This window comes from Lotus japonicus, chromosome 3, assembly GCF_012489685.1.
Source record: "Lotus japonicus ecotype B-129 chromosome 3, LjGifu_v1.2".
NCBI lineage: Eukaryota > Viridiplantae > Streptophyta > Magnoliopsida > Fabales > Fabaceae > Lotus > Lotus japonicus.
The window spans coordinates 62,164,692-62,182,769 of record NC_080043.1 but is presented as its reverse complement, the minus strand read 5'-3'; the positions used below and the strand labels follow the sequence as shown (position 1 = coordinate 62,182,769).

At 38.2% G+C, this 18,078-nt stretch overlaps 3 protein-coding genes across 4 annotated transcripts; 2 read left to right on the top strand and 1 right to left on the bottom strand.

Moving 5' to 3' along the window:
- Nucleotides 1-892: 892 nt before the first annotated feature.
- Nucleotides 893-2,725, top strand: LOC130745170 (probable glutathione S-transferase parC). Its single transcript, XM_057597315.1, has 2 exons — nt 893-1,374; nt 1,915-2,725. The coding sequence occupies exons 1-2, from the start codon at nt 1,057-1,059 to the stop codon at nt 2,260-2,262; spliced, it is 666 nt and encodes a 221-aa protein (XP_057453298.1). The 5' UTR covers nt 893-1,056; the 3' UTR covers nt 2,263-2,725.
- Nucleotides 2,726-3,436: 711 nt separating this feature from the next.
- On the top strand, nt 3,437-7,846 carry LOC130745169 (uncharacterized). 2 transcript variants are annotated; one of them, XR_009021584.1, is made up of 3 exons: nt 3,437-3,922; nt 4,067-4,758; nt 7,354-7,846. XR_009021584.1 is itself a non-coding variant. In XM_057597314.1 (2 exons), exons 1-2 carry the CDS (start codon nt 3,597-3,599, stop codon nt 4,551-4,553), a joined length of 813 nt encoding a protein of 270 aa, XP_057453297.1. In that variant the 5' UTR covers nt 3,437-3,596; the 3' UTR covers nt 4,554-5,029. The 2 variants fall into 2 exon arrangements, 1 of the variants encoding a protein (XP_057453297.1); XM_057597314.1 differs by lacking the exon at nt 7,354-7,846 and having other exon boundaries at nt 4,067-5,029.
- Nucleotides 7,847-9,070: 1,224 nt separating this feature from the next.
- On the bottom strand, nt 9,071-10,623 carry LOC130744470 (F-box/LRR-repeat protein At4g14103-like). The gene is made up of 3 exons (XM_057596652.1): nt 9,719-10,623; nt 9,418-9,561; nt 9,071-9,314 (listed from the first exon to the last, which is right to left on the bottom strand). Exons 1-3 carry the CDS (start codon nt 10,610-10,612, stop codon nt 9,072-9,074), a joined length of 1,281 nt encoding a protein of 426 aa, XP_057452635.1. The 5' UTR covers nt 10,613-10,623; the 3' UTR covers nt 9,071.
- Nucleotides 10,624-18,078: the final 7,455 nt, after the last annotated feature.

The following is an 18,078-nucleotide window of genomic DNA, read 5'->3' as shown; positions in this document are numbered from 1 at the left end:
AGGGGGTGTTGAAATTTAATGTCGATGGGGGCGTCTAAAGGTAATCCAAGGTCAAACGAGATTGGAGGTATTTTGCAAAACTTCAAAAGAGAAGTAGTGGGATATTTCTCTAAGCCGGTGAGACTTGTATGCAATTTTAAGGAGGTAAAGGCTATCATTTCTGCTCTTATTTTTGCAAGCAGTACAATCTAAGGGAACTTTTCATAGAGAGCGACTCATCCACTGCAGTCGGATGAGTTAATTGCAGAGAAAATCACCTATGAAAACTTTTAAATGATCTAGGGTATGTTTGTTTTTCAGTTGGAGCATCCAAAAGTACTTTCAGGTCTTATGTAACTTTGTGTCATTATGTTCGACAAATTAAAAACCACATTCACCCAACCCACTTTTAGCCCCAAACCAACTTTCATCTTAACTCTCCAAATTGTCACTTCTACATTCATCCAACATACTTTCAACCCCAAACTCTATTTTGAAATAAAAGTATCCAAACATAAATCACATTACAACCAACCCACTTTGATTCAAACTCTGTTTTGCAAACCCACATTCACTCAAACTCTGTTTTACAAACTGAAATCCAAACACACACCTAAACTATATTGATATTATTATGAATGAGGTTAATTGCTTTGGAATTGCTCATATTTATAGGGAAGCAAACTTTACAACGAATTCTTTAGCTAAAAAGGGTTGTATTGGGGATGAACCATTATGAGTGTTTATTTACAATTTACATGAAATTGTATTCTCCACTACTTATTAAGGGTGTTATCAAGTACTCGTTAAGAAATGATGGATAGTGCAATAGGAATAAGAGAGCGAAATATATAAAAAAAAATTAATGAAAATGAAAATAAGCTTAAATGTATCAAACTTGTTTGTTATACTTGGTATGTGAGGAAGTGCATGTACAAAAGATGATTACGATCACGCATAAAAATGAGATTCTATGAATAGTTAGATTCTCTTCTTTATTTTGTTGACATCATAAATATTAGATTCTCTGAAGGTCTTGATCTAGCTGACTCTCGATCTGAGATCTGTGACAACACAATGGCAGATCATGAGCTGATTTTGTTGGATGAATGGCTTAGTATGTTTGGTATGAGAGCTAGGATAGCACTAGCTGAAAAAGAGATCAAGTATGAGTACAAGGAAGAGGATCTAACGAACAAGAGCCAATTGCTTCTGGAAATGAACCCAATTCACAAGAAGATCCCTGTTCTCATCCATCACGGTAAACCCATTTGTGAGTCCATCATTATTGTGGAGTACATTGATGAGGTTTGGAAGGAGAAAGCTCCACTGCTACCCTCAGAACCTTATCAGCGAGCTCAAGCCAGGTTCTGGGCTGATTTTGTTAACAAAAAGGTAGGTGGTAGTTCAATTATTGACTTCAACATTTCCTAGAGTTAGCACCTTTCAATTCAACGTTTTCTCTTCCATTTTCCGATGCACCAAAAAGAGTTTTCTTTTCCTTTTTCCTTTTCTATGGACCTGTAGTTAATGAATTGAACAAGATGACGGCTGCTAATTGTTATCCCTTTCGTTTTCTTTGTTATTTTTACTTTTTCTAAGGATCAGTATAGTAGTTTATTAGTGATATGAAAACAAGATGGTCACTAGCCATTATTTTTATTTGTCTATAGTGACCAAGAAAAATCTGGTCATAAGTTAAAAGGGGTTCTATGTAAATTAATCTTAACAAATAAGGGGCATGTTGTAAATAATATGAATTAAATGTTAGAATAAAAATATGGTTTATGGATGAACCCGTTTTTAACATAGGTAATGTATGATTAGGAAACCATCACATTCATATTCTTAATATATTTAAATGGATGGTTTCTTGGTTTTGGTTAAGGACTAGTGGATTAATATTATTTCATTTTCATTTGTTAAAAAATGCAGGTTGGTGATGTTGGGGGGAGGATATGGGCTGGAAAGAGAGATGGGATTGAAGAGGCAAAGAAGGAGTTAATAGAGGGCTTAAAGGAATTGGAGAAGGTTCTAGGAGTCAAGCCTTATTTTGGTGGTGACACATTTGGGTTTGTTGACATTGCTCTCATCCCTTTCTATACCTGGTTCTATACTTATGAGGCACTATGCAAGTTCAAAGTGGAGGCAGAGTGTCCTAAGCTCATTGCTTGGGCAAAGAGATGCAAGCAAAGGGAGAGTGTTTCCAAATCTGTTGCTGATGAGAAGGAGGTCTATGATTTTGTTGTTAACTACAGGAAGAGTTTTGAGTTGGACCTGTGATGAAGTTGAGCTTGGATTTATTGGTTCTTGAATTGGATTTTGGTTCTTCCTATGAGTGCTTGGATCTTTGACTGATTGTATGATTGAGAACTGAAAATTCATGTTTATCCATTAAAAAATTAAAAAAATAAAATGATATTTCCTTGATGTCAATTTAGTCCTGGTAATTTCCAGGCTATCAAATAATGTTTTTTTGGCATGTGTCTTTTGTGAGCTTCTGTTTCTTGGGAAAGTCATCCTGGATTTTGAAGCTGCTGTCTCCTGCCTGTCTGTCCAGTTTGATTTTGTGACCCGATGGTCATGTTCTTATTGGAGCCCAATACAGTTGGTATTGGCCGGGTTTGAAAGAGTACAAAACAATTATGAAGGGTTTGGGTTATCCAAATAGTTTATGATCTATTGTTTACCCAAATTATTTGTAAAGAAATGAATCCACGAGCTGATTGAATTTAAATCCTTTTGTGATATAGGACTATATGCACTTCATTAGTTTTTTTCTCCTCTAGTTTGGTAGACTGCTTATGGCCTGATTAGCTCATTGGTTTTCTAATTGAATTGGCATTCGATCAATTTTTTTAACAATTTCTTTTAAGTTTTTTTGAAATGAATTTCTTTTAAGTTATCTTTTAAGCAACTAAGTTCAAAAAAAAAATATTTTAAGCAACTAATTAGAAAAAAAATAGCACATTGAATGCATTCTAAATATTTATGAAATGCAAAAATAATTATCGAAAATTACATGCATTCATTCAAAATTTCAATTTTAAAAAATCTCAAAATTCATTTAAATCGATAAAATATGATGTTAATGATGATTCACAAGCATCTCATTAACAATGTTATTGTAATTTACCATTTTGTAAGAAAAATGTTTTATTGACACTAAAAATACACTTCCACCACCAAGTTAGATAAGGAATAGAAGAGAAAAAAAATGAGAGATATAATTGATAATATGATAGAAAATTAGGAATAAAAGAGAGATATGAAAAGAAGATGAATGAAAATTATATGAAAAACAAAGTGAAATATGAATGAATCAAAACCGATTTTGTAAAGATATTTGTTCCCCACACAGGGAAAATATCGAAATACTGTAAAATGCAGGGACCAAAGTGCAAAGAAACCACTATTTTGATTCATTTGATTTCATGGCCATGTTCAAAGCCACTCACTCACAAGAAGAAACAAGAGCCTCAAATTTTGCTTCAGCTCCAGGAAAGAAAGAAAGAAAGAAAGAAAGACACAAATGTGAAACACTCAAAATTCTCAATCTCTCTCTTTCTCTTTCTCTCAATCGATTCAAACTCTAAACCATTGAACATTGAAAATCAATGGCTTTTCTTCTATCCAACTTCAAACCCTCTCTGCTACCTCAATCCAAATCGATAACCAAAGAGAAACCCATTCGCCAAACGTTATCATCAGCAAAACCCATTTCCCAAAACCCTTCATCTTCCACCTCGTTTTCTCCATTGGAAACGCTCCATAGTGTTTCTGCTCAGGTTGCTCAGGTGAACGCGCCACCAGGTGCTCAAGACAAGCAGCACCACCAGCAGCGTAAGGATGAGTTCTATGTCAATCTTGGTCTTGCTGTCAGGACCCTCCGTGAGGACATGCCTCTGATTTTCGTCAAAGACCTCAATTATGACATTTACAGGTGAGTTTCTCATCTGGGTATTTTAGGTTTTGTTGTTTTGATGTTTGTTTGTTTATGCATGTGTGTGTTTTTTTTGTTGGAATTAAGGTTTTTTATCTGAGGTGGGAAATTGGGGTTTTTTATGTTGAATTTTGATTGTTTCAGGGATGATGTAACATTCAAGGATCCTTTGAATACGTTTAGTGGTATTGAGAAGTATAAATTGATCTTCTGGGCATTGAGGTTTCATGGTAAAATCTTGTTTCGTGAGATTGCGCTGGATGTGTACAGGGTATGGCAGCCTTCTGAGAATGAGATATTGATCAGGTGGAACCTGAGGGGTGTGCCGCGGGTTCCGTGGGAGGCGAAGGGGGAATTTCAGGGTACGTCGCGGTATAAATTGGATAGGAAGGGGAAAATCTATGAGCACAAAGTTGATAATTTAGCATTCAATTTTCCACGGAGTATCAAACCGGTGTCAGTTTTGGATTTTGTTACTGCCTGCCCTGCAAGTCCAAATCTAACATTTTTATGGGGTGCCGCCGCGGATTCCAATTCATCTTCATGGGTAGAGTTTTATCAGGCAGTCAAGGACACATTGGATCAAGAAGGAGAGTTGCTACCGCAAGATGGACTGGCTACTTGTTCATAACAATCTCTTAGTAAATTGTCTCATAGGTGATGTATACTATAGATTATAACAGGTTAGATGTAATGGATTTGGTCAATCATATAAAATGGGTTTTGCTCAATGGTCATCAAGAGTGTATATAGATAGGGAGGGATTCCGAAGCGTTCAATTGCTCATGCTGATGTTGGTGGAAATAAAGCTTCATATCCTTGTCGAGTTTATACAGGTGAGATAGATCTATATGCTATAATCAGAATTTATAATTTATAATTATTTTGATTCTTAAAGAATTGAATCTCGTCCTTTTTCTCAAATGATTGTTGAACCATATGGATGGCACTTGCTTACACAGATCAGTGTTTGTACTTTCTTTCTGACTTGATGTAAGTTGTAATATAGCTTCATTGTACTAAGTTCTATGCATCTAATATATATGTATACACACACAATAGGTTTCAATTTTACATGAAAGCCATCTTATAATGTTTCCTTGATGAGTAATTTGTTTTTTAAATTTATGTACAAATGGAAGTCAGCATATATTCTATGGTTATTTCCATTTTAATACTTTTCTTTACTTGGTAAACAACAACTCCCTATATATCCCATTGAGACAAATGACAGTCAATAAGTTAACATCAATTTATATGGCAACCATATAACCTAGGTATCCACTTTTTTTTTGTGACATCTGTTATAATTTGGTTTTTCTCGTCTTACTTGACATATTATCATCATAACAGAGTGGTTTGTTAGTTTTCATCCAAAAAACATCTCTTAGTTTATATTACATTCTAGGTTTAGGCCACTACCATTGTTCTTGCCTTTGAAAGATCAACTTGTTTATGGCTGTATAGCCACTTTGCTTGGTAATTCAGATTCTTATAAAATTTGCGGTTTCAGCTAGTAATTGAACTTCTTCCCTTGTATTCGCTGGCAAAAAAAAAAACTGTTGTCTGCATTCTATATTCCTACATCCCCCCTGCCAATATTCTTCCTTTTACTATCTGAGATTATTCTGCATGATATTATGCTCAGAAAGAATCTGACATATATTTGTATGTCTTCTGCTTAAAAAGTGTTCCCTCTTATTTTTATCATGTGTTTTCCGTTATTTCAATGCTCGGAAAGATTAATGCTAATGGAAGTTATCATGTTCCTTATTCTTACTTCACTTCTTTCTCGAATTTATGTTAGTTTCTTTTAAACTGCTCTCAAAATCTAAGGTTGATAAAATTCCTTATAGATGGGCAATCCTCCCTTTCTTTTCTTTTTTGTCTCTTTTGTTTACAAGTGTTATATGGAATAGGAAATAAATCTAAAGACCAACATCCCCAGATGCAGGTTACTTTGGTGTGTTTATAATTTATCGAATCCATAACGTCAGCACCATGATTACTAAGAGCTTTAGAAAATTATACGGACCAATCATGCAAGGTACAGAGAATTTACCAGGATCATCTAGCCTAGGAGGAAATCTCTTGTTCATTTTTGATTATAGGGAATGCTTTTATATTTCTTAAACAACCTCTCTAAAAGCTTACTTTGTTTCTTCTCTACATCTTGCTTGGTTATTTCTTGAGGGGAGGCTACAGGTGGAACTAAGGATTTATCTATATTCTTCTCAAGTTCCTCACCTCATACTTTTTTTACTCACCTCTACTTCGGTTGGTTCATTCTCTATCATATTGCCCTTCACCTCTGATTCACTCTCATCCCCTTCTTCATCCTCTATCATACTGTTTTCTTGGTCCCAACTTGTTCTCTTGGAGACCAAAGAAGCGGACTTTGGTGGCCCGTTCAAATACCGAAACAGTGTATCAAAGTCTAGCTAATATTGCTGCTGAGCTGCTTTGGATCCAATTCCTGTTGCAAGAGCTTTCATATTCAGTTCCAAATCCCAAAAGGTTTATTGTGGTGCCCACTAGGGTGGACCATTTATATTTTGGTCCACCGGTGGTCCATTTTTTATAACCGTTGGATGAAGGAATCAAGGAATATTCTTAAATTTAATGGCTAGGATTGAATTAGTCTTAGAAGGGTATGATTGTAATACCACCATGAACAAGTTCTCTCTCCCTCAACCTCAATGGACCCAGAACCACCACCGCCGTGCAACCTTCACAGCGTGGTGGCCACCGCCGTTCTGACCCACTGTCACCACCGGATCTTCTCCCTTCCCCCCTACGACGACAATGCCTTAGTTCTCCCTCCGTTGCATTCTCGAATCTGGGTGTTTTTGTTGGTTTTTTGTGTTGCGTTGTTGATCCACTTTTGCAGTGCTTCTGAGCCACTCTCGGTGGATGGCAAGGTGTTGCCGTGTTGGTGCTCGACGAATCCAACTTCGATTCCGTTATTTCCTCCTTCGATCACATCTTTGTTGAATTTTACGCTCCCTGGTGTGGCCACTGCAAGCGTCTCTCTTCTTCTCAATTCCTCTTATCTAATGCCTGTGCTGTTTTTCAAGTTTCCGTTTTTATTACAAACCCACTTAGAAAACTACCCGGCTACCCCCTTATTTTGGTTGGTTCGTGAATGTGAAGTTCCGTTTTTTTTAATCTGGGTACTCATGTTTCGTTGTTGGGTATGAAAGCATGTCTTGATAATAGTGGATAATGCATCTTGAAAGATTGATTTTTTTAATTTTTTTGTGTGTGTTATGTGGGATATGATTGATGCGCTTTTGTAATTGGCATGTGCAAGATCATCAAGCATAATACACACTTTCTATGGCTCAGATTATGATTTATGAGGATTGGTTGTAAATGTCCCATCACTGATTTTGGCTTTTGCTACTTTCGTTTTTCTGTATCTTAACCAGAGGAGGTTTGTCTAAGATGTTTATGGTTGAGGATGGTGGATTTTGCATCTTGGGGGCATGGCTGGCTGGCTTGCAGGGAAGAAGGAGATGAGGGTGAAATAAAAAGAGGAGGAATGACTAAAATATCCTTGGTGCAAAGTCAAATATGCCCCTGGTGCACCGGTGGACCAAAATATAAATGGTCCACCCTAGTGGGCACCGTTTATTGTGATAACATGAGTACTACAGCTTGACTCAAAATCCTATTCTAAACACTCAGCACCAAAGCACATGGAACTGAATATCTTCTTTGTTTGCGAGAAGGTCACTTGAACAAGAGCTTCATTGTTCAACATATTCCCTCCCTGGATCAAAAGGCATACATTTTTGCAAAGGCTCTTTATACCTTGTGATTTACTTCTCTCGGAGACAAATTCAATGTAGTTGACAAATATTCATATGTCAAGCCACCTTGAGTTTGCAGGGGCATGTTAGAGCGTATTGTAGTGATAAAGCATGTGGCTCGGTTGTATGTTAGTTGTATTCCAATAGTTATTGCGCACATACACATCGGTTTTGTTAGAGTTAGTTGAACCAAAGGGACTGACTAACTACTAATGATTTCACGTTATTAATTATCTAATTTTCTCTTTAATTAAGTTGGATGTGTGTGTTGCTTGAATTGTAAAAAAAAAACGAGAAATCATGAGAAAGAAGGAGAAGAAATCATTCGGATAAGAAAGTAAGATAGGTAGAATGAAATAGAAACTAAGTAAACTAAGATAAAAGAAGAGGTCATGATTAATCTTCCAAAATCTCTGCAATTCTTGGTTATCATTGGCCAAGATAATGGAGCCTTGTCTATCTCCCTCGCCTATCCAGATATAGTTTATGCCATATCGTTCTCTGATGATCCTTGTAGTTATCGTCGTTGATATCGTGAAGGTAAGAAGAAAGGAAGAAGCGAAAGTTGAAGAAGGAAGAGGAGAAGAAGAGATGGGAGAAGGATTAAGATCTAGTGAAAGAAAAGAAATGTGAATAGCATAAAGATTCAACCTCACAAAAAATGTCTAAGACCAAGAGTAAATGTCAAACAGGGAAACCTCCCATCTTTATTCATAAGAGACTATCTTATAAAGTCAAATTAAAAACAATTGGGTGGAAACAAATCCACTACCAAATAAACAGAGAATAAATAACAAAACAGGAAAAACAATGTTGCTCGTTTCATAGTTGCTCTTTTGCTTGCTTTAATGCTCCAATAGTTTTAGTGAAAGAATTCATCGTTTTACCCTTGTATCTCTCTTTTCAACTTCTTTCACCTGCATCCAATATAAAATAGAATAAAGTGGAGATATATTTCAAAATAAATAAAAATATAATATAAATAACCTAAAATGTGCTAAAATTCTATGAAATATGTGGTAAAAATGTCTATAAAATGCACACAGTTAATCTCCCAATAGGAAACTTTTCCCTTTCAATATTTCCAATAAATGTCTTTACAAAATCCTACAAGAAATATTGAAATAAGTGAATGATATAATCAAAATAATGAATAAAAGAAATAAAAAAATATATTTAACATAATTATTTATAATCTGGATAGAACGAGAGCTATTAATTCAAGCTAGTCCAATGTGAGCTAATTTCTAGTAATACGAAATGAGAGAATTTGTACCCATAGGAATTCCGTAAAGCAGATTTCAATCAACAATTTGAAAGTCAGTCCCACAATTCTATGAGGCTCTTGGCAACCCAAATAATTTTGACCTAGCCATTTTCTTTGGCTTCAACCAATTTGCAATCTGAATTGTTGCTGTCTTCAACACTTTTCCACTTTTTAGAATATACCCTACAAACTCTAACTCGTCTTTGGAGTCTCCATATCCTCTATATGTAAACATAGTAAGGTGTGATGAAAGACAACTAGGTACCATTGTTGTTGGCTCTGTCCATTCAATTTCACTCTCTTCATCAACCTATCAAGAGAAAAGAGAGGGCACAACTATTGTCTTAACAAAGAAAGAAAGAGATAAATTAAGTATTATAAATGCAACAAAGTTGAAGTCAAAACCAACAAACCTTCTCAATATCAAGAACTTCAAGCTTGGGACATTTTTCAAGTAGCAATTCCACTAGGAAATATGAGTCAAGGGTAACTAAAGAAAGTTGTAGATGAACTAGATTGTGAAATTCTGGAAATTCTAGACAAGACCAAGTAAGCACCTGCGCATGGATAGGATCATGAGAATGACAAAGAATCATGAAAAATAACACACATTTCCTATTAAAAATATAATATGTGCACCAAATGAACATGTGATAACAAAGGTATTGTTGGTGTACTAATGATGAAAAAGGGGATTTACATAAGGAACCTTACCTCTGTGGAAACACTAGATAAGCATAAAAATCTAGTTTTTTGAATAGCACTGAAAAGCTTGGGTATGTTTTCTTTTTCATTCTCATCCTCATGATAAAAGAATATATCAATATATGCTTCAACCAAGTCATGTAAGTCCCCAACCAAATAGTCGACGACTGCAGTTTCTTCGAGTTTAAGGTACACAAGAATAGGGGTATCTATCCAAAGCCTGTCAATGTTACTCTTAACATGCAATTTCTTCAGTGAAGGTACACATATACGAAATAAGTCTGAACGATGAAAATGCACTTCTTTAAAATAAAGTTCTTCAAGAACCGGACACCCGGAGAGAAGTCTCATAATAGACTCATCATCAATGAAGTGAAGAAGATCGAGATGGAGAACCTTGAGCAAAGGAAGATGAATGGATGAAGGAAGATTCAAATTAAAATTACCTCTCAGCTTAAGAATCGAGAGTGTTTGACAATTGAAAAGCCTGCTTGGTAAAGTAGCCTCAAGAATAAAGTAATTGAGGTTTAACTCCTCAAGGTTATTTGTTACAGCAATAGAAACCAATAAGTTGACCATGTTTGGTGTCAAACGTTTGTGATAGGATTCAAGACATAGCCTTGTGATGAACTCTGTCTTGCGTTGACTCAAGACACTGGAAACAGCATCAACAAATAAGCTTTTGGAGAAGCACTGGTTATCATCATTGAAATCAAGAGCTGGCACCATAGTCCAAAGTGATCTCCATTTAGTGGACAAAACACTAGTAGAAACAGCCTCTTTGGTTTGAAGGAATGAAAGTATATGGGCGAGTAACTCATCTGGAAGAGAGTTGATCCCATCAACTTCTTCCATCTTCCTTTCAGCTAGGGAAGATTTTTTGTGTTTGCGTTTTTTGGCCATTTGGGATACAAGGTGGGAGAATGATTAGAGAAATCAGAGAATGATACCTTTGTTTTACACAAGAATGACTCTTTATAAACATTTTTGATTCAATGTATTTGTTTTTTGTCTTTAAATTATTGTACAAAAATGGACTTCCTCTTGTAAAAAATAAAAATATTCTACAAAATCCTAATCCATTGATTTGACCATTAATAATACATGAATTAAAATAATTTTTTATTAATTAAAAATATTAATATTAATTAAAATATTGACTACTTTTTAACTAATCACGACCGTCTAGAAAGTTCGCGCGCGGTCAAAAATTTATTTATAACTAATAAATTTCTCATTAACAGTGTGACTAAAATTAAAATATTAAAAAACATACACTAAATACTAAAATATATTTTATTAATACTAACAAAAAATTAAAATATAAAAAACATAAAAGTTTTTAAATTTTGATACTTTGAAGTTTGACACATTAAGAATGATATATATATATATATATATATATATAATAAAATTTAACTTTTTCAATATATTGTTGAAAAGGTGATTGTTCCTTTTCCGATGTATCAAAAAAAGAAAAAGTGATTGTTCCTAACTATCAGGTTAGTCTGGTCAATCTATTATTATTCTCAATATCTTTTGAAAATATAATTTATTTTCATTAGAATATAAGTTTCTTACTTTTTTCTATTTTATCTTTTTCATAACTACCCTTGACTAATGTTAAATATTAAATTTATTCAAACGAATAATTATTTAATCAATGTCGAGATTTTGATAAATACTCCCCCTTATGAGGTTCTTCACTTGTTGGAGAATGGCTGATCACCATAATCTTAAATTCCAAGCTAAAAAAAAACTTATCATGTCATTAAGAATATTGAGATATTTCTGTCAAAAAAAAGAATATTGAAATATTTAGTAAATTTGCTCACCTTTTTTTTGGTAACAAGGAGGGGCAAGGCCCCGGAAGCGAAAAGATGCTAAGAAACAAGAGCACGAAGGGAGGCTAGAGTCTCATGACATCCTGGTACAAAAGGTGACGACACTCCACCAAAGGGAACATCTGAGTCCCAAACCCAAAAACATGTGCAGACTTTTCTAAACTATCTGCTACAGAATTAGCTTCCCTAAGGACATGATGGAAACGAACCTCCACATGAGGTGGCATCGCCCGACGAATAGCACCAACCATCTCCAAATATGGGGTGATCAACGTGCCAGAAGAGGTAAGAGCCACAATAGCCTCAATGGAATCACTCTCAATGACAACCTTAGGACAAGGCTTCTTACCAACTACTTCCAACGCAGTGTGAATGGCCCAAAGCTCAGCCAATCCGAAGTGAAACACATAGCTGGCACGAACAAAGAACAACACAAATCACATATTGTAGGTACATATTAAGATAAAACCAACGAACAAGCTAAGAGAAAGAAAATAATACTCCCCTTCTGAATTCGGATGGCCTCAAGCTCTATGACGATGACGAAGAGGAGTTACCCTTCCAAATTGTGCCTACTGTGTGCGGTTTGCATCAAATTTCGGGTTCAAGTGACTCTAACGCATATCAACGCCGAGGAAGGTGCTGCAACGGTGCACAACCGGTGCGACGACGAGGAACTGAGTTGCGCGTAGCAATCAGAAGAAGCTGTTGATGACCACAATGACATCATCCAGTGATTCCTTTACCTTGTCAAACGCAAAATCTCCGGAACAAAGAAAGAGATCATGGAAAAGTTGCGGGCATGGAGAAGCTCGTCGTGAAATCTCGCTAGGAGAAGAAGAAAGCAAGCTCGCGAATCTCTCGCCCATCGCTCTTTTCTCCGTCTCTCTTCTCATCTTCGTCGCCTCCGATCTACTCTCTTCATCACTCTACCATCCCATTCCAGTCTCAGATTTCGTTACCTTCCAGCAACTCGATTCATGATCTGCTTTCTGCACCCAGCCGCAAGAACACCATGGATTATCCATGGCATGAGTTCTTTCGTGGTCTGGGAATCGAAAAATCTACCGATCCCCCCAGACGGTGCCAAATGTTCTTGAAATGAACATTCAAAGGAGGGGTTACCCCTAAAGTCTCAAGGAATCTTACACATGATGATGAATAAAAGTTTAGGGGACCCCCTTTTATAGAGGTTCCGTGGGCTTTTCTTAAATGTCCTGCAAATGGGCCTGTTGGGCTGTGCCATCCTGGGCCCAACTCCCTTTCATGTATCCCTCGCCTCTGGCGAGTGTTCCTAATCCCTTTTTAAACCATCCCTGGGCGAGTCCCTCTCGGGCCTGGGAGGCTCGCCCAAGCCACAATTTCACAAGACACCGAGCTCGAAGCATGAGAGCATAGTGTGTCTTCTAAAATGCCTTCAGTCGCCGACGCTCTTTTATTCAATCGCCAAGTTTCCTCATTCTTTGATTCCCTCGCCTAGTCCACAAGACACCGAGCTTGAACCATGAGAGCGCAGTGTGTCTTCTAAAACGCCCTTGCGGCGGTCAACTCGATGCTGCACCCTTCCACTGGCGATCGCAATCAGGGTAAGGCCTTACCCCAAACTCAAAAATCCTTCTGGCCTTTGCCATGTATGGACACCACTCGCCAACGTCTATTCAAACACAAGTCCCTAAATGCCGCGTCCCCATTCATGTGATTGATTTTATTAAATCCCGCAAAAAATGACACTGAAATTTGATTTTTGAAAAAACTTCCTCTATTACCCCCTGCCAGGTGTTTTCCCTCCTTTTACCCTAATTTCAACCACGCTTCTTGACGACAACATATCTTTTCCCCCGAAACGCAGCCCCCCAAATCCAAACGTCACATCACTCCTCATCATTGCAATTAAATCCCGCCACTTCCCAAGACCACCATCATTGAGGCCACCTCGAGCCCCTTCCCCAAAATTTATATACTCACACGTCCCTTCCATGCGCCCCCATACCAAGAGTTACCTTTGCCTATATAAACCCCACCTCCCTTGCCAGAAACGCTGCACTGAAGCTACTCCGCCCACTTCCACCGTAGAAAACCACGCTTTTCGGTGAGTTCCTCCTTCCCTTTCTTCTTTAAAATTTCTTTGAATTTCCTTTACACACCCTTCAACCACTTAGTCTTTCCTAAGCCTACCATCGCCAGAACCAAAACCACCTACCGACTACCTGAGGAACAAAGCTCCATTATTCCCCTGGAAAACCCTGATTCCACCACTGCACCAGAGAACCAAAACCTCACCACTGTACCGAAAAATCAAAATTCTCACACCCAGTAGCAGAAATTCCCCCGCCCTTAACGGAAAATGAAACCCCCTGTAAGCTCAAGTTTTGATCGAGTAGTACAGCTCTATGTTTTGATGATTACAAGTTAACATTTTAGTATGAACAATTATGGTACTCTAACGTGTTTTTCTGAGTGTGCTATTTACAGGCTCTGACCTCAATTTAATCTCACACAAATCAGAAGCACTGTGCATAAAGAGTGACCCAAGCAACGCTTTCGCAACATCTATGTTCACTCTGAACAGTAGAAACGCTTCAGAAGATCTGAAGTCATACAAGCTCTGATATGGACTCAGTCACTTGAAGTTCTGAAGATCCAGACGTTCTGACAACCAAGAAACTCTGAAGGTTCAGATGTTCTGATGGTGTAGAAGACTCTGAAGATCCAGAAGCTAAAAAGTGGAAACTCTGATGTCCAGAAGCAAGATGACTCTGAAGACCATGTACTTCCCTCTGAGTTCAGAATCAGAAGATACAACGGTCAGAGGATCTGTGCTTCCCTCTGACTCTGATCAACTGCTTCACAAGTTCCAACATGAAGCATTCCCCTGATCAGAAGTCTACTAGGTTTAAAGGTCAAGTCACTATCCAAGTACAAAAGCAAATGTACTATCCTGACGACCTACCTAACATTCTCAGCCACAGTAGAAGCTGGAATTTCCAGAATTGCCCTCCAACGGTAGCATTTCCATGCAGCGTTCAAACCCTAATCCTTGGAGTATAAATAGAGGCTGAAGATTGAAAGATGCGGTTGGAAGAATCTCACACGCGCAAGCTATATTCAAAACCTTCTAAGCATTCTTTCATATGAATTCATTGTGTTTACCATTAGCTTTTCAGAAGCAAATTCTTTGTAAACATTCTTTCTTAAACAGTTGTTTAGTTACCTTTAGGAGATCAAGTTTGATCGGATCCTAGAGAAGACTAAGAGAGTGAATCTTAGTGTGAGCTAAGTCAGTGTATTGTTAGTCACTTGAAGGTTCAAGTGCAGTTGTAACATTTACCTGATTAGTGGATTGCCTTCATTCTAAGAAGGAAGAAATCACCTTAACGGGTGGACTGGATTAGCTTGAGTGATTCATTAAGTGAACCAGGATAAAATCCTTGTGTGCTTTTCTATCTCTTATCTTTAGCACTTTGTTCTCGAAAGATTTGTTAAAATCTTTAAGGTGGAAGTTTTATTCTGAAAACGTTATTCAAACCCCCCCTTTCTACCGTTTTTCATACCTTCACCCCCGCCTTTCACCTGAGAACCTATGCCACCCTTCCTAGACCCGTAATTCCCACCATGTTGTCGATGGCGGTCTGCCAACCCTCCATCCACGCCACCTCGAAGATAGTTGAAGAATTCTTTAAAAAGGTGAAAGGATTTTTCCATGACACACGCTGTGACGACATCATTCGCGCCCTTGGCTGCAAAGCTGATGAATTGCCCTATGACCGATGACTGCCAACAAACACGTATGCCTACTACTTTTACCTTTATGACTTTATCTTTTTTGAGCTTTTCATCAAACTTCCTTTCTCGCCATTTTATTGCGAGGTCATAACCTATGCCTATGTCGCCCTTATCCAACTACACCTCAATGCTTGGGTGTTCATGCGGTGCTTTGAAATTCTTTGCGACGCCATAGGTCTAACCCCAACCGCCCTTCACTTCTTTTACTTATACAACATCGACCGAAAGTCCACAGTGAGCCCTGGGTAGATTTCCGTCAAAGCCCGGATCGGCCGCCGACGATTCACACCCTTTAAGAGCAACGCCAAAAACGTGTTCGCCAAAAGGTACTTCAAAATTGGGATTCACCATAAATACCTTGAACCCGAAGAGATGGTTCCATCCGATTTCCACTCTACTGGGCGGAAGAACCAACGACAATTGAGGACATCGCCGACGAATCTTTGACAGACCAAGATAAAAAGATGATATGCTTCCTCGCCAAAATCCATGTTTTAGACAACAGGGTCGTTATATACAACGCCAAGTACGGGGCTACCCCCAAATTTTTGGGTGAACGAAAAAATATTCCTGGGACCCTCCACCATTCTTCCTTTTGCTCGCCATATACCGATCATACTAACTTTGTTTTAGTTAAAATTTGATTCATTTAAAAATAATGAAATTATTGTTGAGTTGAGTAAGTTTTTAAGCAAATATGAATTTCACCGAGGAAGCTCTTCAGGCTGTCTTCGCCGCCGCCATTCCTCAATTTCCTCCGGTCTTCCCGCCTGAACCGGAGAAAAAACAGAAAAAAAAAAACGTTTCCTCAAAACGACATCCAAAGGGGAACCATTTACCCAAAAACAGAAAAAATACCACACTTCGCGAAACTTCATACTTGACCAATTCGACGTCGTTGCCGTAGAAAATGGTTCCGCTCACATTGAGAAAGAGTCTTTTATGTCGCTGCTTCACGCCGACAATTTATTTGCCCATACCTTCGCTCACCGCCAAGCTGCTGCGGTCAAGGAACAAGAAGCCTCCGCCAAAGCTTAAGAGGCAATCACGCTCGCCAAGAATTGTGAAGCTGAAGCCGCCAGCAGCCGTAACGCTGCGGAGCAAGCACAAAAGAAGATTGCTGATTTAGAGAAGTCTTTGGCTGATGAGAAGGTTCTTCGGGTGCAAGAAGTGAGATTGCGTTATCTGGCCAAAGAGCCCTCCATGATCAAGAGATGACAAGGTCATTGGCTAAACAAAAGGCCTTTCATGAGTAGGCGTTGGAAGAAGCTTTGGGCGAGCAAAGAGCTCGGTATGAGGTAAAATTGAACAAAATGGGTCTAGTAGCTCACAATTTGGAAGTTGATTTTGAGAACCAGGACAACTTGCTCACCGACTATGAGCGAGAACTGGAGGAGAAAAAACAAAAACATCGCCGAATTGGAGCAACAAGCAGTTAATGTTGACAAACTGAAAGAGGAGCTGACTTTGGCAAGTGCCAAACAACGGGTTGTGGGTTTTCTAAATGGCCAGGATCAAGTTCGTCTTTTGTTTCCCAACCTGGACTTGACGCCCATGGGGTTGTGGAAAAAAGTCACTGCCAACGGCCTGGAAGGTCCCAACGATGATCTTGTGGCCCCCCCAGCTACCTCCTCATGAAGAGAACAACGAAGAAGAAGAAGAGCAAAAAGGAGAGGGGGAAAAAGATGGCGAAGAAGACCACAATGGTGAGGAGGAAGACAACAACGATCAAAACCATGATGAAAATGGGCCCCAAGCTTGGAATTTTCCCTTTGTAATTTTTAGTTTTTAACGATCCTATCCGCCCATAGTGGCATATTTTGTAACCACTTCGGTTTCAACCTCTTTGTCGAATTAATGAACTTTATGTTTCGTTTTTTATTAATATCTCTGTACTTGCTTTACCATCGCCATCATTGTTTATTTGCACTTTTATGTCACGCTTTCATTTTGACTGAATTACATTTAACGACTTTACGTGTGTATAAACAATCGGGGCTTAGTGCTTGATTTAATTCGAACAAGGCATAGACTCACAAAAATGAGACTTTGGATTTCACAAACTATTCACCCATTTTAACCTTTTAATATCATATTTTACTTGAAAATATTACTTTTCTCATTTACGTGGAGATACACTTCTCTAATTTACCTGAAGGAGTTATAGTAAGGGATTGTTGGCTCGAAATTTCACCAAATACGAAAAGTCAAGAAGGAGGTAGACGTCGAGAAATAGCTATGCCAATGGGTCGCAGAAGCCAAGAAAATGGCTAAGTGTAAAACGATAACGTCATCGACAAGAGCATTTCGACAAGGCATGGAAATCGTCGTCAATCATCAGAAATGGTTTTTCACGATAGATCAACCTAGGAGGAAGAATTCGACCAGCGGTTACCACCAACACCACCGCCCCAGAACGTGGGATCATGGAGAACGTGGGCAGTTGCAGAGCGAGCGGGAAATTCAAATTGGATCGTGGGTGGCTTCTAGAATGAAAGCGGTTGAGGCAAGGAGTCTATAAATAGAAGGTCAGACATGAGAGAGGGGGTTCGCAATTCTAACACTCAGAAACACTCAAAATGCTCTCATGTCCGAATCAAAGAGACTTCACGAACTACGCCAGTTTGCCACTGAGTATGTAGCTGTTTGAACCAAGCCATGTCTTCGACTTCAATTTCTTCTTTTGTAATCGACACTTTGTACCTTTCACGCAAATTAATGAAGCTTGTTTCTCAGTTACTC

What these genes read in the sequence shown, in the direction of transcription:
- LOC130745170 (XM_057597315.1), top strand. Translation starts at nt 1,057, where the DNA reads ATGGCAGATCATGAGCTGATTTTGTTGGATGAATGGCTTAGTATGTTT. An exon ending in CTGATTTTGTTAACAAAAAG is followed by an intron (nt 1,375 to 1,914) that starts GTAGGTGGTAGT and finishes TAAAAAATGCAG; the next exon opens with GTTGGTGATGTTGGGGGGAG.
- LOC130745169 (XM_057597314.1), top strand. Translation starts at nt 3,597, where the DNA reads ATGGCTTTTCTTCTATCCAACTTCAAACCCTCTCTGCTACCTCAATCC. An exon ending in CTCAATTATGACATTTACAG is followed by an intron (nt 3,923 to 4,066) that starts GTGAGTTTCTCA and finishes TGATTGTTTCAG; the next exon opens with GGATGATGTAACATTCAAGG.
- LOC130744470 (XM_057596652.1), bottom strand. Translation starts at nt 10,612, where the DNA reads ATGGCCAAAAAACGCAAACACAAAAAATCTTCCCTAGCTGAAAGGAAG. An exon ending in TATCTAGTGTTTCCACAGAG is followed by an intron (nt 9,562 to 9,718) that starts GTAAGGTTCCTT and finishes ATCCATGCGCAG; the next exon opens with GTGCTTACTTGGTCTTGTCT. An exon ending in AAGTTCTTGATATTGAGAAG is followed by an intron (nt 9,315 to 9,417) that starts GTTTGTTGGTTT and finishes TTCTCTTGATAG; the next exon opens with GTTGATGAAGAGAGTGAAAT.